Source organism: Macrotis lagotis, chromosome 7, assembly GCF_037893015.1.
Source record: "Macrotis lagotis isolate mMagLag1 chromosome 7, bilby.v1.9.chrom.fasta, whole genome shotgun sequence".
Taxonomy (NCBI): domain Eukaryota; kingdom Metazoa; phylum Chordata; class Mammalia; order Peramelemorphia; family Peramelidae; genus Macrotis; species Macrotis lagotis.
In genome coordinates this window covers 138180840-138203932 of record NC_133664.1, presented here as the reverse complement: position 1 = coordinate 138203932, position 23093 = coordinate 138180840, and the positions used below count along the sequence as shown (strand labels likewise).

Genomic DNA, 23093 nt, shown 5'->3' with positions numbered 1-23093 from the left:
TTTTCACCTTGCACCACACTGACCCCCATATACTGTAGCCTACTATATAGTGCTATACTTCACTAAAATTCTTTGGAGTTATTCATCTTTTAAACAATTAAATTTATTTTAGATATGTAATGGAATGTAAAATGTTTAGGGAATTTATTTCACAATTTACCAGCATAACAGTGATCTACTTCCTGGTAATGAACTGAACTATCTAGCAATTACCTCAAAGGGCTGTTTTGAGAATTAAATGAGATAATGTCTATACATCAGCTTTGTAAACTTTAAAGGGTTTTCTCCAGGGTGCCTCCAATTCTTAGTGCAATTTAAAGCTTTAATAACTACTTTCATCCTCTTATCATAGTGCCCTGTGGGGGAAATTTCTTAATTTTCTACTGAACTTTGAAACATATAGTTAGTTTACTATCAACAGTTCAGAAAAGTTCAGTAATATAACACTATAATAACTGAAATTTTTACAGAATCCATTAAAGTTTGAAAAACACTTTAATTCATCATCTCATTTGATTTTTAGAACAGTACTGCTAAGTGGACACTATAGTTATTATTCTAGTTTTTCAGAAGAGAAAACAGGTTTATAGAGTTTAAGTGAATTATACATGATCCTACATAAATTAGTTCAGTACCAGATGTAGAATCTGGACAGTTCTTTTCTGTTGCAAAATCCACAGTTTGTTTTTTTTTAAATTTCCTCACTGCCCCATTCTCACTTATTCATAGCTAGTTCGTTTTACAGGTGCCTGCTTCTCTCCTGGAACACATGCCTGGACTATTGCAATACCTTTCTTCTTAGTCACCCTGATTTGTTTCCCACTCCAATCCATTCTCCACTCATTATTGAATCTTTCTAAATCACCGATTTAATTTTATTAATCATCATGGTCACCTTGCCTACTCCAATCCTTGAGTGTTCTCCCACCTCATTCCCCTCCAGGTATGCCAGTGATAATGGACTTCTGGCTGTTCTTTACACCAAAGATGCTCCATCTTCTAGTTTTGTATTTTCATTAGATATTCCCCCATGCCTGGAATTCTCTCCTATTTCATCCCTGCCTTGTGGCTTCCCTCAAGTCTCAGCTAAAATTTTCCTTTCTGCATGAATCTTTTCTGGGTCTTTCTTAAATCTAATATCTTCACTTTTAGATTCTCTCCACTTTTCCTTGTACACATCTTGTTTGTGTGCTTTGCTTTGCTTTGCATTCTCAAGTCTTAGGACAGTTCCTCATAGACAGTAGACTCTTAATAAATATTTGTAGAGTATCTTTTAGCCTTAAGTATGATAAATTTTATAATTCTTATGTCCTGGATGTTCATGACACAAAAATAAAAAGCTTAATTTTTTTTTGGGGGGGGTGTTGATCTACTCTTTGCTTTGATTGCCTACCCTGAAAGGCAGGAAAAAAAGTCTTCATAGACCTTTTATTAGCTTTGCAACAATTATTGACTTGTTAAATGTGTCACAACATATCAGAGAGAACTTTTGTTAAAAATAAAAATCAACAGGCATAAATTGTATGCTCAATAGATCACAATATACTGAAGCACTGTAATATTTTGCAGTGTTTTCATTGCCCTAGGACAGTTCCTCAATATGACTTGGGCATTTGAGATAAAAAATCTTCCTATCATTGCCCTGATTCCCCTAAGTCTGGCACACAGTGACCTCTGCTGGTATGGACTGCTCATTACTTTTCTCTGTCAATATTTTGGTCAATTATTCATTGCTTCCCTATTCATGTAATTACTTTCTCCTTGCTCTTTTCACATAGCTTTACTAGTCTGATCAACTGGGCTTTCCTTTGTGAGAATCTTTAGAGATTCTTCTCTACACTGAATTACTTTCATCCACCTAAGGAACCCATAGCTGGAAATCTGTGTATGCACAGTTAATGATAATAATAATAATAATAATAATAATAATAATAATAATAATACATTAACAGCAACAAAATTAATGTCTTATAAAGTATTTCCTTGAAACATCCTTGTGAGCTACACATTTTATAGAAGAGGGAAATAAAACTCAGAATGGTTAGGCAATTTTTCTAGGATGTAAATTATTGGGAGTTATAAATACCTTGCAAATACTGACTCAGGGTATGAGGAAGATGAGGGGCAAAGTCCTCTGAAAAAAAATGTTTTCAGATCCCTCCCCTTACTGCTTCCTCCCCATTGAAAGTGCCTTATAAAATCTAGGCAATCACTTACTCTTTAGGCTTCAATGTCCTTATCAGTAAAATAGTAGATCTGTACTAGATGATCTCCCAGGTCTTCTCAAGTTTGAAAATTCTGTGATTTTATGTTTTCATTTGAAGAGGAGTCACTTGTGTGTTCTCAAAGTTGGCAAACCATTCAAAATTCTGTTGTTTTAAACTTCCTTCTGTCATAGAGCTTCCCTTCTCATTCCTGGAATTGTTTGAACTTTGCTAGGTTAGCATTTACTCTGTTTTTGTAATTGATTTTTTATTTTTATAAACAATATTATTTAATTTTGATTTTTGTTCTTCAAAACCTGTGGAACTAAAACTAGTTGAACATAACCTTATCTATCATTGACCAATATAATTTCTTGCATCATGATGCCTAGATTAAAAAAAAAACATAATTTTCTGTTCACAAAGTTAATAGCTGTGACCAGAAGCTTAATATTCCTACTCTCTGTGTCATTTTGATGTTAATTCCTCTCCTTAAATACACATGCAATCATGGAAACAGTGTATTAAATATTATTTTTCCTGCCCTCAAATCTACAATAATGGTTACTGTTTTATATAGGTTTTAAGTTTATAAAGCATTACATTATTATATTTGAATCACCACACTATCCCTATTTTACACTTCAGAAAATGGTTGCATAGGTAATAAGCATCTCTAATATGAAAAGATAGTCAAATTTTTTTTTTTAGTTTTTGCAAGGCAATGGAGTTAAGTGGTTTACCCAAGGCCACACGGCTAGGAAATTATTAAGTGTCTGAGGCTGGATTTGAACTCAGGTACTCCTGACTCCAAGGCCAATGCTCTATCCACTGCGCCACCTAGCCACCCCTGATAGTCAAATTTGAAGAAAAAAAATTTAAGCTATTGAAAAAGGTTCCTTTTGCTTTGTATCACATTTCACTGATGTTAGAATTCATCATAGAATTTTCTTCATACTGAAAGGGAGATCAGTTTCTTGTATCCAAGCCCAGCGAATACAGCTTACAGAGGGGCTTCAAACTTTGCAAATCAATTTCTTTATGACAGCAATGTGAGATAGAGAACACCCATTATTACTTCCATTTGAAGTTTGTGAGACCAAGTCTCAGAGAGACGTTTAATGACTTTCCCTGGTCACACAGCTAGTCAGGTCTGGGCCCAGAACTATCAGACATTCCTCAAGGTCATCTGGAACAACTTCCTAGTTTTACAAATAAGAAACTGAGCCATAAAGACATTAGACACAAGATTGATATTTATCCAGAACCCAGTTCTCCTGATAATCTGTATAGATTGTGTAGTGTGTTTTCTTCTTACAAATCAAACCATCGCCTATGTGGAGAACTGGAAAATAAATCATGTTATGATGTGGGCAAATATGGTTTTGCTGAATTAATGAATTGTTCCTTTCCTTAATTCTGTTAATTTTTTAAAAATGTTTTTCTTTGCTACAGAGTGCAAAGTTTGGCGAAATCCACTAAATCTATTTAGAGGGGCTGAATATAATCGGTAAGTGTTTTAAAAATTTGATGAAGTAAAAACTTTCTAGTCAGTTCTAGAACTAATATGGTTCCCTGGCACCAGTCCTCTGGAATCTTTGGCATGCCTCGATGGAGACCAGCTCTTTGCTTAGGGAACTCTGCCATGGTGGCTTGTGATAGAGCCTGTGTTACAGAAAGACGATGGCTCTGCAGTTTGGAAGGAATCGTAAAGGTCATCTGGACCAATCTTCTCATCTTGAATGTGAGCAAATTGAGGGCCAGAAAAGTTAAATAACTTGCCCAAGGTCAGACACAGGTGGCCAAGCTAGATTTAACCTGGGTCCTATGATGGCAAATTCTGCCTCCCTAAAAATAATACATCGGGAAAAAAAAAATCAACACTTCACCACAACTCCTTTTGTGGTAGCATTTGGAACCATTGCTGACTTTCTGTAAACATTTTTCACAAGACAAGAATTTAAATGTCTTAATAGGAACTGTAATTTATATGGGCACACTACTCTAATGCTTCACGCTACATATGTATCACCAAATCAAAATGTTTTGAAGCTTCTCTGGCATATATTAATAAAGAGAAATTATGGGAGATGTATCTGAATTTAATTTAGCAAAGTAATTGGGCAAATTTCCATTTTGAAGCATTTCCATGGCTTCTGAAAAATATTCCTATTCATTATCATTAGTTAGTAAAGACTTTCTTTAGCTCCTTGTCTATGGTAAGTCATAATTCAGGCTGGAACTAGAGAAAAATTATAATCTTAATTGTTTTTATCACTATACAGATATGATTAAAACAGATTATGAGCCATATACTTTTGGTACTTGTTTATTACAATGTTTCAATATATAGATGATGTTAGTATTGCTACACCTATATAGATAATGGCATTTAAAGGATTTTTATTTCTCTTTCTCAGAAGTATCTGATTGCCTTATCTTCCTTTACAGGTATACATGGGTAACAGGACGAGAACCTTTGACCTATTATGACATGAATCTTTCGGCACAGGACCATCAGACATTCTTTACATGTGACACAGATCATTTGCGGCCTGCAGATGCAAGTGAGAAATGTATTTCAGATACATTCTGCAAGGAAGTTAATTTTGAGGGAAAATAATCATAGGTAGTGATCTTTGAGGAAAATCTTACAAACAAAGGTTCATACACATAAAGACCTAGTAAAATGGCAGACAAAATTCCAGTTTTGTTATTTTGTTCGGTTTTTTTTTTTATTTGCAAGGTAATGGGGTTAAGTGACTTGCCCAAGGCCACACAGCTAGGTAATTATTAAGTGTCTGATGTCATTTGAACACATTTGAACTCAGGTCCTCCTGACTGGTCTGGTGCTCTATCCACTGTTCCACCTAGCTGCCCCCTTTTGTAATTGTTTTTAGAAAAGTCTAACAATTGCTTAGGTATCTAATATATACCAGGACTCTGGTAGGCATGAAGGGAAACAAATATAAAAAATGAAACAACTCATAAAGAACTTACATTCTAGTGGGAGAGAGCCCCAAATATAGAATAAATATAGAGAAAATAGCTAAAAATAAATACAAATTAGTTGTATGTACAAGGAGATTAAGAGAGAGGGCTCTAGCAATTGAGGAGACTTAGCAGCAGCTTCATATATATATATATATATATATATATATATATATATATATATATATATATATATATATATGTAAAAAGTTATGCTTGAGTTGCAATTTGAAGAAAGAGAATTCTGAGAATGTAGGAGTAATGTCTAAAGTCAGGTGACTGTAAAATGTTTTTAATACTAGATATAGAAATTTATATTTTATCCCAATGGTAATTTGAGAGCTATTGGAATTTTTATTGAGTAGGAGAATAAACTGTTCAGATTTGTATTTAAAGAAAATCATTTTGGTAGCAGTGTGAAAGATGGAGCAGAGTAGAAAGCAAGACCAATTAGGAGACCATTATTATAATCTAGGTTAGAAGAGATGAAGGCCTGAAATAAAGTGATAGCTTTATGAGAACAGAATTCTAAATCAGTTGTGTGTGTGTGTGTGTGTGTGTGTGAGAGAGAGAGAGAGAGAGAATATATCTTTCCTAGTACTTTTAAATGCATTTTGATATGCAAAAATGAGATTTGCATTCATGTTTTTTCCCCCTCAAAGACAGATATTGTATTAAAGCAAGTTACACTTAAGATTCAGAATTGAATGATTGAACAAAACACTTTGTCTGCTTAGAACATAAGAAATGGTGAAAGTAAATGATAAAAGTTTCCTACTTTTTAGTTAATTCATCATTAGTCACACTCCACAGTCCACTAGACATACATACGGTAATGGATACAATAGGTAACTTTTTGTTTTGCAAAAGAAACCATTTTAAGGGAGACCTTCCACTCCAAGAGGCATTGTAATGTCCAGGGCCTTGCAGCACACATTGTCAATAGAGAGATGGCAAAAACATATGGTGCAATTGAATTGGAAGGAAGATATTGATACTTCAGTTTTCTGAGGATACAGAAGATAAAGTATGTTTTTATTCTGACATTAAAATCAATGATCAGGGACCGATTAGAAACTTTTTTCCTCATTTTTCTTGAATCTCCAAATGTAAGTTCTGTAGATATATCAGTGAACAAAGGCTTAATGCAATCTGAATATAAAAGAGAATAACAAACTCAATTGATTCTGTATCTTTAGGGAGACTGACTGATTCTTTTGGTATGTAAAGTATTTCCTAATTCAAGCAGTTAATTAGATGTCACAGTATACTTGATTTCTTCTGATGCTACTAAAATGATTGATGTGTTTTTGTCTTTTTTTTTTTCATTCAATAGTTATGCAGAAAGCCTGGAGAGAAAGGAACCCCCAAGCCAGAATTTCTGCAGCACATGAAGCCTTAGAATTAAATGAGTAAGTGAGAAGAATATTATGTCTTCTCTTAATCTCTATGATGAAAATTCCATCCTTGTCTGGAATGCAGAGTTGCCATTGGTATCAGACTGTAGTAGATAGTGAATTTGAACTAGATAATTTTATGTAGCAAAATGAATTTTTAACAAAAAAAAATTTTTATCACATAGAGATGACATAAAGTAAATTTTTCAGACCTAATTGAAATTCAGAATGCCCTGTAAATACAAAATTTGCTTTTTAAATCTTGCATTTTAAACAGAAGAACTGATTCAGAATTCTCCACAGTGCTATCATTTATTAGACATTATCCCTGCTAATGGGAGAAGCATACCACAGAGATAAATAATGAAATATATCTGCATGTTTCAAAGATATAAAAAAATGCTGCCCTGACAGTGCTGTTAAATATTGGAATCAAGTACTAAGGGAAGTTATGTGGTCCTCTTTGTAAATAGGCAAGCAGAGTCTTAAAAAATTTTGAAAAATCTTTATATAAATTTAAGAAAGTTAAAATCCAGTACTTCTTGCAGTGAAGGGGACTCATTAAATTCAGCAAACATTTATTAAATATCAACTGTAGGTAAAGAAATGTGCTTGTGAATAGGGGAAGGTACTAAACTTAGATAAGACATGGTCCCTGTATACATACAAAGAACTTATGGTTTGATGGGGGATATGACACATGGACAAGTAACTGTAAAGTCTGATGATGATGAAGAAGATGATGATGATGGTGATAATAATAATAATAATTATAATAATAGCCTATGGTTTAGAGACAGAAAAATTAGATATTTCTATTTTTACTGCCATTAAGCCTGAAGCTAAATGACTGATCTGATGAAGTCTAACCAATATTGGCATTAGTTTTCTGAGTCCAAAACTGAAACCAAATCCATTCTACTACAATATGCCCTAAAGGCTCTCCTGTCCCCACATAAGTACATAAGAAGTATAAAATGCCAAATGAGATTCAACTGTGATCAAGAAAATATTTCAGAGTAGGCAACATTTCTAAGGATGTATAGTTTCACAAGGTTCCTTTTCAAGGCAAAATGACTTAGAAAACCAGGAGCTAACCAACCTTCCTATAAGTGATTGAGTCAACCCTCTCTCACTGCCATTTTTCATAATCAAAATTAATCAGTAAATCTGGATTTTTATTAAGTATTCATTTTCTTCTTGTGGCCTGATCAAGTTGTTGATAAACAAGGAAGTGACCACAGACAAGACAGTGAACTACCTTTCTAATTATCTAACTATTTGACATTGGATAAATAGTATCTAATATTATCCATTATTTCTCTTTTGCATTTTATTTTTCAGAAGTCTCTTGACATAATTAGAGAAGTGTCAGTTTTACCACCAAACCTCCTATTGAGAATTAGTTAATCACTTATTGCTTTCTTAGTAAGATTAAGTGGGGAAACATCATTAAAAAGAATTTGGATCTTAATTCTCGGGAATGAGAGTTGACTATACAGTAGCTGGAAAGGAGTCAGAACTATGGGAAATTGAAAATCCTAGATATTATTATCATTATTTCCAAAATAAGTAGTGGATCATACAAAATTCAAGAGATTAAAAGTCTCAATGATTTAGTTCAACTTAGACTTGACCAAAAATCCTTTTCATGATCTCCCTGACCAGTCTGCACATTATGTTCTCTAGTGAAGAAGACAGCACTCGTCATCATGATCAAATGTCCATTATATCGAGCCGGAATCTTCCTCTCTAACTTCCTTCAAGGGTTAAGAAGGATAAATTAAATCCCTTTCCTTTCAGATACTTGAAGACAATTTTGTTCTCCAGTTAAGTCTTTTCTCTTGAAAGTACATCCCTTTACTCCGTCTAATTGTTGTATGACATGATTTACAGATCCTTTGCCATGCTATTTACTTTCCAGTTTATCAGTATTCTTCCCTAAAACTAATTGCCCAGAACTAAACACACTGTTCTAGAAGTTTTCTGGCTTGAGTATAGCAATAATATCACCTTCCTAGTCCTGCATGTTGTGCTTTTCTTAATGCAACCTATATTGTACTGGCTCTTTTTGGCTTCCATATCCCACTATTGATACAATTTGAGCTTATAGTCCATTAAAACCCACAAATCTATATTGTACTTACTAAGTTTGATATTTTTGAACTCCAAAAATAGACCTTTTCATTTATTTCTCTTAAATTGAATTTTTTGAAATGTAGTTCATTATTCTAACTAATTAAGGTCTTTTTGGATCCTGACTCTGTGGTCACTTGTCTTAGCTATCCTTTTCAGCTTTGTGTCACCTATAATCATGCCTTGTATTCAGGGCCATAGCTAAAATAGGCAAGTCCAGGGATGAGATTCAGGAAAGCATTTGTGAATCATAAAAATCAATAAAACCAATATTACTAACAAGGTATTAAAAGGATGTAACTTCAGAGTTAAAAAGAGTTTAAAATAGCACTACCTTTCTAATTATCAGTCATCAGTTCAAGAAACTAGGAAAGTGACCTGCAGATAAGAGGAGTTTAGAAATACCTTAAGATGCGATTCTTTTGAGTGGTCCTCCCAATCCCCATTAAAAAAAACCACATTTCTCTTCTTACTCCAAACTCCCAAAGAACCCCCTTACTTCTTGACTGCTTGAGTTGCTGCCAGCAGTAGAACCTTTGGGGAAACTGGGAAAGAGACAATAAGAAGGTGAGCATAGAGAATGAAAGGGAAAGCAAAAGAAGTGGAAGTATGGAATGCTCCGGCACATATAGTCTACCATTCTTCCCTCGCAACCCAGCAATGAAGTAGAACTTACTTACATCCTAGATGACCACTGAATGTGGTATTGGATTTGGAGTTAGGAAAACCTTGATTGAACTCCTATCTCAGATTCTAGTTATGTGACCTTGGGAAAATCACTTAAACTCTATGTATATCAGCTTCTTAATTTGTAAAATGAGAGGGTTTGTCTTAACAGTCTGATGCATAGGATATAATACATGATTAATAAATATTTACTGATTGACATCTAAGGCATTTTCTAGTTCTAAACTTATGATTCTATAGTCTTAGGCCTCCTTTTGAGTTGATGCCAATACTTAATGACTACTCTTTTGATCTCATCATTCAACTAATTTTGACTGAATTATTTTATAGCTAGCATCTTTTACACACACACAGAAAACATTAAAGACATTGTCAGATGCTTGAATGTATCTAGACAAACTCTATCTGCACTTTATATTAATATATATGTTTAGTTTCCTTATTTTAAAAAAAGTAAATAAAGTTAGTCTGACAATAAACTGTAAGCTTCTTGAGGACAAGAATTTTTTTTTTGTCATACCTAGGATAGTATATACCACATAATTCATGTTTAAGAAATGTCTGTTGAGTGAGCGACTTTTTCTTAATGGAACCATAGAAATATTTTGATTGCTTTTCCTTCCCTAGATAGGTAGATCTTTACTACATATTCATTAAATACTTTGATCTTGAATTAACTCCTCGACCAAAATTTTCAAATTTTCCTTTTTTCAATATTGGGAAATTCACCTTTCTTCCGTGATCCCTTAAAGATCACTGGCAGTCACTTGGCTAGTCTGCCAGTTTTTTCAATATCCTGGTAAGCAGTTCCTTTAGGACTGGTGACTTTAAACTTATCATGGTCAATTATGTACTGTCAGGGGCGGCTAGGTGGCATAGTGGATAAAGCACCGGCCCTGGAGTCAGGAGTACCTGGGTTCAAATCCAGTCTCAGACACTTAATAATTACCTAGCTGTGCGGCCTTGGGCAAGCCACTTAACCTTATTTGCCTTGCAAAAAAAAAAATAAAATAAAATTATGTACTGTCTATCATTTTACTTATCTTGATTTTTTTTTAACTTTCAGCCATTTTTGTTCTGACTTTTCTAGTCCAGAGTTTATTCTTCCTGGTAAAGAAAATAGAAGCAAAGTGTGAATTGAGTAGGATACTAGATTTGGAACTGGAAGGGATCTCTGACTACAGTAGTACAATTTATTCATTTTACAGAAGAAGCTGAGGATCAGAGAAATTAAGTGTTTGCCCATTTAAGTGTTATAAGTAAATTCTATATCTAATATTCCAAATAAAAATGTTCTTTTCACTGTATCTTAAGTAGATGTATTTTCTTTTTAGCATCCAGCATTTATATTCTGGCTAGCCCAAATAGCAGTTATTTCCCTTTTTTGTTTATCTTTCCTCTAAAATATCTAAAATTATTGTTTTTCTTTCTTTAGCATTCCTTGTTAATTTTAACCCATTTTAGCTTTAACATTCTTGATATTATACACACACACACACACACACACACACACACACACACAGATGGGGAGTGGGGAGTTAAATGAAATGAAGAGTTTGGCCTTCTAGTGAAGAGTATATATGAATTCAAATTATAAGTTACAACTTCTCTGAAGTATTTTAAAATAAGATATTGGGAGATATAGTGTTGTGAGTTGCAAGTTAAAACTTGAAAGTATTTAATGAATGTTAGTTGTTACCATCTTACCATTTTATAAGATAATCCTTCAGTGTTTTCAAGTGAAAATTTCAAGATTTGTGTGTTTTCAAGATTTTTTTACAAGATTACATAATCATTAGAACAGATTTCCTTATTGTTCATGTGATGATACCACTTTTCTCATGTTGTCTTCTTATGTGCCATTTTAATTTACTCAAAGAAGCACATTAGTCAGACATGTTTTAAAGTTCAATAGGATTCCTTTTGTCACTGATAATAACCAAAAATCAGTTCAGAAATTCTAACAAATACATTCCATTTTTGTTTCAGTTTCAACCATGAATACCTCTGGGATGATGAGAGACTCGATTGGGATTCAGCCCAAGCTTTTTGTACACCATCCTTGTATATCCCTCCCTGACTACTGGCTCCCTGTATATTTTGTTTCCCCTATTACAATTTTAAACTACTTGAGGGCAGGAAGGACTGTTTTGTTTTTGTATTAGTATTCAGAACTTAGTAGAGTACTTGATAGTAGTAGTACTTCACCATTCTTTCATTCTCTTCTTTTTCCCCTCTCTTTCCCCCCCCCTCTCTTTTTTCTATTTCTGCCTCTTCCTTTTTCTTTCTTTCATTCTTTCTTTTTTTTGTGAGGTCACAAGATAGCAGATTTAGATTTGGAAGGGGCCTTTGTAGGTCCTCTAGTCCTTCCACCTCATTTTACAGATGAGGAAATTGAGTCTTAGAGAGGTTTCATGACTTGCTCTAGGATATTCAGATAAATGGCAGATAAGATTCAAACTCAAGTCCTCTGCTTCCATATCTATCACTCTTTCCCCTATACCATTCTTCCTCTACTCATAAAAAATCAGTGGCCCTTTCCATCTTAGTTTGTCATCTTAACCATTATCACCTCTGCCTTTTGTCTCTGCTTGGCAAAGGACAGCAATGTTTGTACTGCCTTAAATGGTTTCTGGGCTCTCCTGGCCTAAATAGGACTACTCCATGAGTGAGGTGGTATAATGGAGAGGGTGTTGGTCTTCAAGTCAGGAAAACAAGTTATAATGCTGCCTCAGACCCTTATTAACTATGTGAACCTGGGCATTTCTAAAATCTAAATGCATGATCCTATTTTAAATTTTTGTGAGAAACAGTGATTCATCAGGGTTAATATATTTTTCATTTTTTGTATTTGCCAGCATTGGTACCTTATTTGAAACTGTTTTGGTGAGACTCAACTGAATCTCATCATCCCAAGGTCATTCATTGTTGCATCTAATAGAAAACAAATAAACAAAATGTTCCAGTTGTTAGCATTTCTAGAATGATTTATTTTCATTGGTCAGTGGACAAAAACTTTTCATTTTGAGTAACTACAATTACACTATTATTTATGGACAGTCTAAAAAGTATGTAATTCTTAATTCCCTTCTTTCCCCTTCCCCGTTTCCGCCATTCTGTCATCATTGCTGTGAAAAGTAGAACTAATCCCATTTTTCTTCTTTGTTTCTTTATTTGGTCAAGAGAGGGTTTTCATGGATTGTCATGACTAAAGAATTCTAATAATTAATTATGTTGATCTTCAAGTGAGATCTTGTTGTAAAAGGTTTAATACAGTGCTTGCTCATAATAGACATTTAATAAATGGGTGTTCCCTCCTGTCCTATACCTTCTTCCCTTCATGGGACAAAGACTCAAATCTTCCAAAGCTTATATTACAGAAGCATGGATTTCAAGAAGCCAGGGTCAACTCCATGACATGCCATGAAAAGGCTTACCCAAAGAAGACCACAGGTTCAAAAGAATCTCCATTTGGCAAATAAACAAACAACAAAAAAAACCAGAACCCTTCCCCTAGTGTATAAGGCTGACCCATTTTTTTTTAGTGGAACTTCAATTTGAGATGCAGGTTTTTCTTTATTCTTTTAAAAAAAATAATTACACTTAACTATGTGACCTTGGGCAAGATGAAATGGCAACCCCATTTCCTTGCACCCCCCCAAATAACAATAATTATTCTGTAGAGACAAACATTGTAGAAAATGAGCCAGATGACCCCCGCTCTCAGCTTGATTACAAATTTCAGCTTGCACTCCCACCTGCCCACATCCCCTAAATGTTTCCCTTAGATTTATTGTTGCTGATTGCTTTTTGCTCCTTTTATTGACAGGTGTGCCACAGCATATATCCTCCTGGCTGAGGAGGAAGCCACCACAATTGTAGAGGCAGAGAAACTCTTCAAACAGGCTCTGAAGGCAGGAGAAGGCTGCTACAGACGATCTCAACAGCTCCAGCATCATGGAGCTCAGTATGAAGCCCAACACAGTAAGACTTCTTCTGAGTTAATTCTGTGAATGTTATGATCAATAAAGGCCAAAAACATGAGATTCCTTCCCTCTGCCCCTTGCCCCTGCCCCATCTCCACTATTTCAATATTTGATTTTCTTAGACCAAAACAAGTATGTTAGTTTTTATTTTAATTTAGTTATGGACCTCTTTTGCCTCTAAGAGTGTGAGTGTGTGTTTGTGTGTGTGTGTTTGTGTGTGTGTGTGTGTGTGTGTGTGTGTGTGTGTGTACACATCCTTTGGTAGGTTCTTCCATTCAAGGTAATTCAGCAAAACGTTTTTAATCCCTTGATTATGCTAAATGTTTGGGATACAAGATAGAAAGAGATAACCTTTCCTCTTTAGGAGCTTATATTCTTATGGGATGTTGAACACATCCAGAAGTAATTATATTACAAATTAAGAATTCAATAAAGGCCCAGGAAGAGGTTCAGCAGAAAGGAGACCTGAAGCATTTCTGAGAAGGGAGAGAGCCCTTCTGTTGGAGGGGGTGTGAAACAGGGAAGGGCTCATGAAAGAGTTGGCACCTAAACTTTCCTCAAAAGAAAGAATTCTAATAGCATTCTATTTGTTTTAAAGAGATCTGGAAATGAGTTTTATGCATAAAAGTAGACAGATAACTTTGCAACTTGACTCTTCTTTTTGTTATTTCTTTTCTGCCTGAGACATCATCATAAAAGTGAACATTAATAGTACAGAAACATATCTATAATATTTCTACATTTTCCTCCATTATAAAATGTCTCCTGGACCAAAATATAAATTAGTTGTTTTTAACAACTAAATTGGCCTTGGAAGACTCAGAGAATCATAAAATATTAGAGCATGAAAGTTTCTTAGAACTCATCCAGATTAACTCCCTCATTTTACAGATGAAGTAACTGAGGCGCAGCGAGGTTAATGCTTACCCATATGTTAACAGCAAGCATAGCTCATAACTCAGGACAGTATAATTACTAAATAAAACCACCTGAAAGAAAGTAATTATTATTGATTGTTCAAGCACATAACACATATTAAAAAGACAAGTAAAAAAAATTTTTAAATACAGGAGACTAACTGTTTATATGCTATTTGCTCTGGTTGTAATAGCCTTTTTTTCTTTTTTAATGGAAATGTTCTATTGCTGTCTTTAAAGACTACCTCAAATTAATGCCCCTTTTTGGTTTTCCTTTACATCAACTGATGTTCTGTTCTTCTAATCCTATGTTCATTTATCTTAGGCTTATAGTACTGAGACATGAGACAGAAACTGGAGAATTAGGTCATTTTTGGCATCCTCAGTACTCATTAGTTGAATTTTGAAGTTAGCCACCCTTATAGAAAATGGTGTCATTGCCCATCAACAGGTCGTTTTCAGAACAGAGTGGACTTTTCCTTCAGTGTTCTCTCAACTGTAATTTATAAAGGAAGAGATGAGATTTGGAGTTTTCTTCTCATAGCTGGGAGTGTCAAATTATGCATCAGTGTTGATTTTAGTTTTGTGTGACAACTCACATTGCATTAGTCTTCACTATTCCAGATACCAGAATGATCTTTTGGCATACAATCCACATATGCAGGCATATGTACACATACCTCATTACTTGTAGATTTAATTTACAATGAGCAAACATGGTTAAGCAATTCGCTAATCACCACCTGTTTCTACGCCCTGATTTGGAAAACATGAACATTAGGCACAACACAATGGATTTTGAAGACATATGTAGTTAATGAGTGTTTTATGAACTATTGGGGTATTAATACATAAAATTACATAATCTGAAATACAGCTGAAGAAATTTTCTCTTTCCTCTTGTTTCTTTTCTCCTCAAAAATTCAATCCTTTCAACCTGTTGCTTAAATCTATCCAAAAAGTATAATCACATCTTTAAAATAATTTGTAGGTACTTGGAAAGTTTTCAGCACACATCTTGTTTTCATTGTTTAAGACTTGAAATGTTAGGACTTTGGTCTTAAAATCTTTTAATGGTTACATATTATACATGTACTTAATCTACAACAGGTGTGTCATATTTTCTGAAATATGGTAATTTTATAGAGGATTAAGTGCATGCATGTTCTCACTGATCTGAAAACGTATTTAAAAAGACATGGAATTAAATAAAATATTAAGATGAAAACTTGGTAATGTATTTTCTAAGAGTCGTATTTGGCTATTGTTATAACTATTTAGCCTGTCAATGTTTTCTCCACCACAAGAGTATTTTTGTATTCCAATGCATATTCTATTGTCATATCTGGAATGTGTTAGGCTGCCATCTACCATAGACTGCCTTGGGGACCTGGAGATGATTATGATGTCACTGGTGCTAGGGCAAGAATAATATGAAACAGAAGTTCAAGCTGTGGCTTCTCCAGACTTCATGTCAAAGAGGGAAAAAAAGTTGTTCATCAGGATGCAACCTGAGATTCACCTCTTTGCATTCTTAGAAGAAACATGCACAGTTGAGGAGTATAATTCTTGGCTATAAGTCTTTATGCAAGATGGGTTTTATTCATATTCTTAAGCACTATTTAGCATATGAATTTCTTTAATAAATATTTAACCAAGAACTAGATCATTAATCTGATATTAATTTGTATGTTCAGCGTCTTTACTTAATAACATTGTCTAGGTCATCAGGCACATGATAATCTGACCTTTCAAAATCTTAGTGCTTTGTGGTACATTCACTCTGCTGTTAATGGGTTCAGGTTGTGGATCACCCAAAATAGGGTTCTGACTCTTGGCAATAGCAAAAGTGCTGAAGGAGAGCAATAAATCTTCACTTGTGTTTTTCCTCTATGGGGATGGTAAATGGACCTCTTTGTATTCTTTTTTTTTTTTTTTTTACTCAGCAGAACACTCATGGTTTCATAATTCTCATTCTTCTTTCTCTCTCTAGGACGAGATACCAATGTCTTGGTCTACATTAAGAGGAGGCTAGCGATGTGTGCAAGAAAGCTTGGGAGGACCAGGGAGGCAGTGAAAATGATGAGAGATGTGAGTGTGATTTTGTGTATTATGAGCTTGTGGCAAGATAACTAATGGGAAGTTCTCGATATGGTAGAAATCATTATAATAGTCATTACAAGTGAAAATTCAAGTCGATATAATATGCTTTAAAAACTGACATCAGAAACCAGTTCTAGAATCAACTGAATAAGTTAAATCATGTTGATTTAGGCTTGTTCTGTGTATGTTTTTAAACCAACATTAAATTTGGATCCATGTAAAAATGTACTCTATTATAACCCTATTCTACTGAAATTGTTTTACATATTTCTCTGGTTCCTGTCTAATATCAGAAGTTTTTTTAGACTTTAACTTATAGAGATAAGGTAGTTAAGAAAATGTAAGGAAGCAAAGAGAGAAGTTAGAATCTTAATTTGGGGGGTTATGAAGTATAATAAATCATAATAAAGGAAGTTATTGATTATTTTAAGTAAGGTCATCAAGGAACTTTTACTTCCTGAATCACTAATGTGATTCACAGACATCCCAGGAACCTTATGTTTAGAAACAGACATATTAATGGGAGAAGCTGGATCTTCCTTTGTGAATATCCCATGCTTAAAATCTCCTTCTGATAGAAATTGTGAGCATAAAATGATTATCCTCATATCCTCATGAGGATTTTAAAAATATATTGGAAAGGGTTTTTCTTTTTAATTTAGGAGACCCAAGTACTAGTTTCAATTTCAAACACTCTTCCAATTACACCGTTCTATAACTTATTGTACCAAAAAAAGTATCTTGTCCAAATTTATTCTGAGACCAAGCTTGTATAAAATTGCTGATGGAAACCTTTCATAGATTTGGAAAGGATGGGTTGTTTAGTACAATGTTTGAATAGCTAGCTGTCCTCCTTGGCGGAAGTGAACTATAGTTTCAATCCCAAGTTATTTTTGAGAAATAGTTAGAAAAAACTACAGAAAAATAGCATATTGTAATGACCAACAAAAATCCATCCTGGGAATCAGAATTAGGAGACCTAGGTTCTGATAGCCCAGATCTTCTGCCTCACCTAGTAATTTTGTGTTTTTAATTAATTTACCTCCCATGTTCTATAAACAAAGAGTGTAGGAATGATGTCAATTCAATTTCAGTGGAATGGGGAAGGGATAAAACACACAGGTGAAATAACATTCTCCTGATTATTCTCATTTAGGAGAATAGAAGAGGTAGGAGGTAGGAGAATATCAAGATGGTACCATTTAAAGACATTCTCTTTTTGACAAAATCACTACCCTGTATCTGTAGAAAAAAATAGAGAATTGCTTACAATGTTATGGTTTGCTAAATGGTATGATGAAATATCAATGCTAGGCAAAGGAAGCTGAAGCCAATGCATAACCTTTCAAAATGCTTACCCTTGAAAGAATGCCACTACATAATATTGTTCTTGATTGGTGTCAATACTAGCAGCAACTTTGGATCTGCAAGAGCTCAAAGATCATGAAAGGCAGAATGAGTTTGGAAATTAAATGGATGTAGCTCCATTATAGTTTTAACAGCCTTTTTCATTTATACTAGTTTACCATAAAACTTGGTAAGTAAGTAGAAACAATGATATCCTATGATGATTAGGCTTTTTTTTTAGGGGTAAAGGGAGGGAGATTAAGCTTCTGTTACATTCTAGGCATTGTACTTTTACAGATGCTATCTTATTTTCAGCAGCTCTGGGAGGTAGATGTTTTGATTTTACAATTAAAGAAATTAAGGTAGAGGTTAAGTAACTTATTGTACATATTAAAAAAGGTCTCACAGCTAGCAAGTGTCTGAGGTTGGATTTAAACTGAGTTCTTCTGATTCTAGGTCCCATATTCTATCTAGTATACCATGTAGGTGCCTTAAATTCCTATTTTGCTCAAATTTGTTCAAAGAAATAGGCCCGTGGGTGGGGGGGAGAAGAAAGTCTGGGCTTACAGGACAGAATACTTGCATGGCTAAGGGCAGAAAGATTTGTTATCATTTTACCCTGTATTTTACTGTCATTTTATCAGGACCAATAACCCATTCCCAAAGATAGCAACATAGCTAATTGACAGTATATGCAAGATCGAGACAAATTCATTAAGTACTTGCTGTGTACAACCTATACCCAAGTCCTATTCCTCAGCTTTCTTATCATGATGTAGAAATAAACCTGGATTCTTCAAGGCTTAACCAGTGGGATACAAGTCCTGGTCATCTGGAAGGGCTTTCTCCACAAGCTTATTTAGCTTTGAACTTCAGATCATCCAGCCCAGGACCAGACTGGCTTGAGTTTATAGCCTTAGCAACTCAGAAAAACCATCTGATAAGGCAAGATCTGTGATGTGAATTGATTGAGGAGTTAGCCACAATGATCAAATCAATGATCTTGAAAGTACTGAAGAGATATTGTAGGTTATATGAGAATACGACATAATCCTAACCTTTAAGGAGGTTTAAGGTGGGATAACAAATAAGGCAAATTCATAAGAGGGATACAGAGAATGTGACTCATGTGAGGGAGAGATTACATGTAGGTGGAGAGATCAGGAAATAGTATAAAAAAACAACATTTGCATCAGCATTGAAGGATAGATAAAGTTTCAACTGGAGGAATCCAGTGCAGATTTTCTTGAGTATCATAGGCAAAAGAAGACAAATAAGAAAATAGTACATATTTAAGGAACAGTTTATTGTTTAGTTTGTCTGGAAAATGGGGGAGTAGTGAGAGGTGAAACTGGAAAGATAGATTTGGCTTCTATTGTTAAACAAAAACAAAAACAAAAATTTGAAATGCCAGAAAAATTGAATTTTATTTTAGAGTCAGCAGAAAAAAAGTTTTTGAGTAGGGGAATGAAACAATTCAAGTTCTTTTTCAAAGGTTGTTCGATTAGGAGTCTTCAGGATAGGTAGAAGGGAAAGAAATTATAGTTAGGATTCAAGGCTATTGAAAATGTCTGATCAAGTGGATGCATCCTGATCTCAGGTAATAGTAATTGAAACAAAAAGGAAGGGTTAGATAACAGAAAGACCTGGCAGAGACAAAATTGGCACTTGTTTGGCCTCAGGAGACAAAGGAATGGTAGAATTCAAGGTTGACTCCAAGTTTGGTGACCTGCCACCCTTTTCTCCCAGGGGAAGCTGAAGGTGTTAAAATGAATCCTCTAAATTCATAGAGTTACCTGTCATCAAATTTGCCCATTTGTCCAGTATTTTATTTTAGAAATGGGCTATCAGTAGTACCTATGATTGGCCTTATGCTGTTTTTGTCATGTCATCATCTAAACAGCATGACGGATTGGATGATTATTTGTGAAGAAATAGAGATATAACATGGGATTGGGTTGGGGTTTTTTTAATTTTTTTTGCAAGGCAACAGGCTTAAGTGGCTTGCAAGGCCACACAGCTAGGTAATTATTAAGTGTCTAAGCCTGGATTTGAACTCAGGTACTCCTGACTCCAAGGCCGGCGCTTTATCCACTGCGCCACCTAACCGCCCCTGGATTGTGTCTTAATAAAGAAATTTAATTCTAAAATGAAAAGTTTCTTTTTATTTTAAAAAGTTGAATTTTTTTTAAAGTTTTAATTTTGATAACCCTATTCATAAAGCATTAGATCTGGAGTGATCTAAGCTTATATTCTTATTTTTCAAATGAGGAGGCTGAATTGCCTGCCTTTATATAGCTAGTTAGTGGAAGGGCCAGCAAACTAGCACCAGAATTTCTAGATTTGTCAATCAGGAGAATATTATAGATATTGCAGACCTAAACATTTCTTCATTTGAGCAAGATCATTCATCCATCCTAATTCACTCCTACCCTACCACTCACTGACTATATGTCCTTCCTCTTATAAATATACACTCTCTGCTCTAAGAAGTTGTAATAAATTAACCTCTTTCTCCTTCCTTTTCCTTGTCTACTCCTATAACCATAGAAAGCACTCTGGCAAAACACCAGTTTTAAATTTCTCTCGACTCCTTGAATTCTTCCTTCAATTGCCTTCTGCCAACTGCATTTACTTAAAATTGTTTATTAATTTATTTAATTGATTAATTTATTTTTGGTAATCATTATTTCTTTCTCCCCATCAAACAAAAACTGAAAACTAAACCCCCATAATAAATGTGCATTATCTTTTTTTTTTAGGGTTTTTTTTTTTTTTGCAAGGCAAATGGGGTTAAGTGGCTTGCCCAAGACCACACAGCTAGGTAATTATTAAGTGCCTGAGACTGGATTTGAACCCAGGTACTCCTGACTCCAAGGTCGGTGCTTCAGGTCTGAAGATGAAACAGGATACCAATCTTCTACTAGAGAGGTGATGGATTTAAAATGCAGGATGAGACACATGTAATATGCACACACATATATCTTTGGAAATGACTAATGTGGGAATTTGTTTTGCAAGATAATGCACATTTAGGGGCGGCTAGGTGGCCTAGTGGATAAAGCACCGGCCTTGGAGTCAGAGAGAAGTGTACTTAAGTTGGTGTTCAGATTCCAATGGCTGTGTCTCTGGGGTGAGTTATTTTCTTTATCATAAGTCCACCGGAGAAGTTGCTTCAATATTTTTCCCACAGTTACTGTTACTAGCTGTACCTCCACTTTATTCCTCCCCACTCTCATTTATTCTGTTCTCTCTCTCCTTTCATCCTGGCCCTGTCCAAAAGTGTGTTGTATTTTAGTACCCTCTCCCTCAATCTTCCCTCTCTTCTATCACCTATTCCCCCTTCCCTGCCCCCATTCCTCCTTATCCCATCCTTTTCTTCTCATTTTTCTCTAGGGTAAGATAGATTTCCTGACTCTATTAAGTGTGAATGTTATTTCCTCTCTGAGCCATTTCTGATGAGAATGAAGGCTCACTCATCTTCCCCCTTTCCACTCCATTGAAAAAGCTTTTTCTTGACTCTTATGTGAAATTTCTTAGCTTCTTCTTCATCTCCTTTTTCTTCCTCCCAATACTTTCCTTTATCACCCACTGCCTCCATCTTTTTACTATCACTCTCTCTCTCTCTCTCTCTCCCCCTCTCTCTCTCTCTCTCTCTCCCTCTCCCTCTCCCTCTCCCTCTCCCTCTCCCTCTCCCTCTCCCTCTCCCTCTCCCTCTCCCTCTCCCTCTCCCTCTCCCTCTCCCTCTCCCTCTCCCTCCCCCTCCCTCTCCCTCTCACTATTCTTGAGGTTTTTCATCTTTTTGTGGGGGTTTATTTACTCTTATAGCAAAATTATTGTAATAATAGTAATAATAAATTAAAATTCATTTGTAAAAAAACAAACAAAACAAAAAGATTTCATTGGTGTTTAGACCTAGCATTGTTATTCCTGGGTCAAACAGTATAGAAATTCGGGTTTATTGTTCCTAATTACTTTCTAGAATGACTGGAGTTATTTATAACTTCACCAGTGATACACACATGTATTTCTTTCCCTGCATCCCTCTAGCAATTTCATTTTCCTTTTTTATAATCTTTGCAAATGTATTGTTAGGGCATAAAGTAGAATTTCAGGATTGATTTAATTTGAAGAGTTGATGTAATTTGCAGTTCTCGGATTATTAGTAAATTAGACTATTTGTACATATTGCTAGAGTTCTTTCTCTGAAACTTCCTGTTAATATCTTTTGCCCATTTATCAATTGTTTTCATGAACTTCAATCAGTTCCTTAATAAATCTTGAATAGAAAACCTTTATGAGAGAAACATTTTCCAAAGATTTTAATCCCTGTTACATATTTCATATTTCTAATACATATTTCTAATTTTAAGTAGATTAGTTTTTATTTGTGTAAATCTTTTTAATTTTATATAACTAGAATTGTCTGTGATTTTATTTTCCTTTGTACATTTATGCATGAACTCTTACCCTATACATATGTCTGAAAAGTAATTTATTCCTTGTCCTTTAACTTTCTTATAATGTCACTTTTTATGTCTAAATCATTTATCCATTCAGTGCTTATGTTGATATGTAATGTGAGAGCTTGCTCTGACCCTAATTTTTGTTATATCGCTTTATAATTTTCCCAGAAGTTGTTATCAAATAGCGAGTTCTTACTCCAGTAACTGAGTAACTTTGAATTTATCCCAAACTATGCTCTTTTGTTTGTTTGCTTCTGTTTTTGTTTATTTTATCTGTTCCATTAATTGGCTTCTCTTCTTAACTGGTACCAAATCATTTTGGTGAGTTCTGCTTTATAGTATAGTTTGAGAGCTAGTATAGTACTGCTAAGTCCCCTTCTTTCTCATGTTTTTCTTTTCATTATTTCCTTTGAAATTTCTGATCTTTTGTTCTTCCAATTGAATCTTGTTATTTTTCCTAACTCTGGAAAATAAAAGGGATAATTTGATTTGCATAACAAATTAATTTTGGTATTATCATTTTTATTATATTAACTTAACCTACATGACAACTTATTTCTCAAATTATTTGGTTCTATATTTTTGTAAAAATGTTTCATTTCTATTTTTATATAGATCTTATGTGTCTCTTGATAGACTCAAATATTTTATACATTCTGTAGTTGTTGTTTTTTTTGTTAGGTTTTTGCAAGGCAAATGGAGTTAAGTGGCTTGCCCAAGGCCACACAGCTAAGTAATTATTAAGTGTCTGAGACCAGATTTGAACCCACTTACTCCTGACTCCAAGGCGGGTGCTTTATTCACTACACCACCTAGCCGCCCCCTGTAGTTGTTTTTAATGGAATTCTTCTTTCTGTCC

The 23093-nt window shown here is 34.5% G+C and overlaps 1 protein-coding gene across 3 annotated transcripts in view; it reads left to right on the top strand.

Annotated features, from left to right (window-relative positions):
- Window positions 1-23093, top strand: part of ST7 (suppression of tumorigenicity 7) — a 304640-nt gene that overhangs the window by 179537 nt on the left and 102010 nt on the right. For all 3 annotated transcript variants that reach the window (XM_074193850.1, XM_074193849.1, XM_074193851.1), the window contains exons 4-8: window positions 3660-3714; window positions 4656-4771; window positions 6532-6607; window positions 13245-13399; window positions 16312-16409. In XM_074193850.1, coding sequence (XP_074049951.1) covers window positions 3660-3714; window positions 4656-4771; window positions 6532-6607; window positions 13245-13399; window positions 16312-16409 — 500 coding nt within the window. The remainder of the gene's footprint in view (window positions 1-3659; window positions 3715-4655; window positions 4772-6531; window positions 6608-13244; window positions 13400-16311; window positions 16410-23093) is intronic.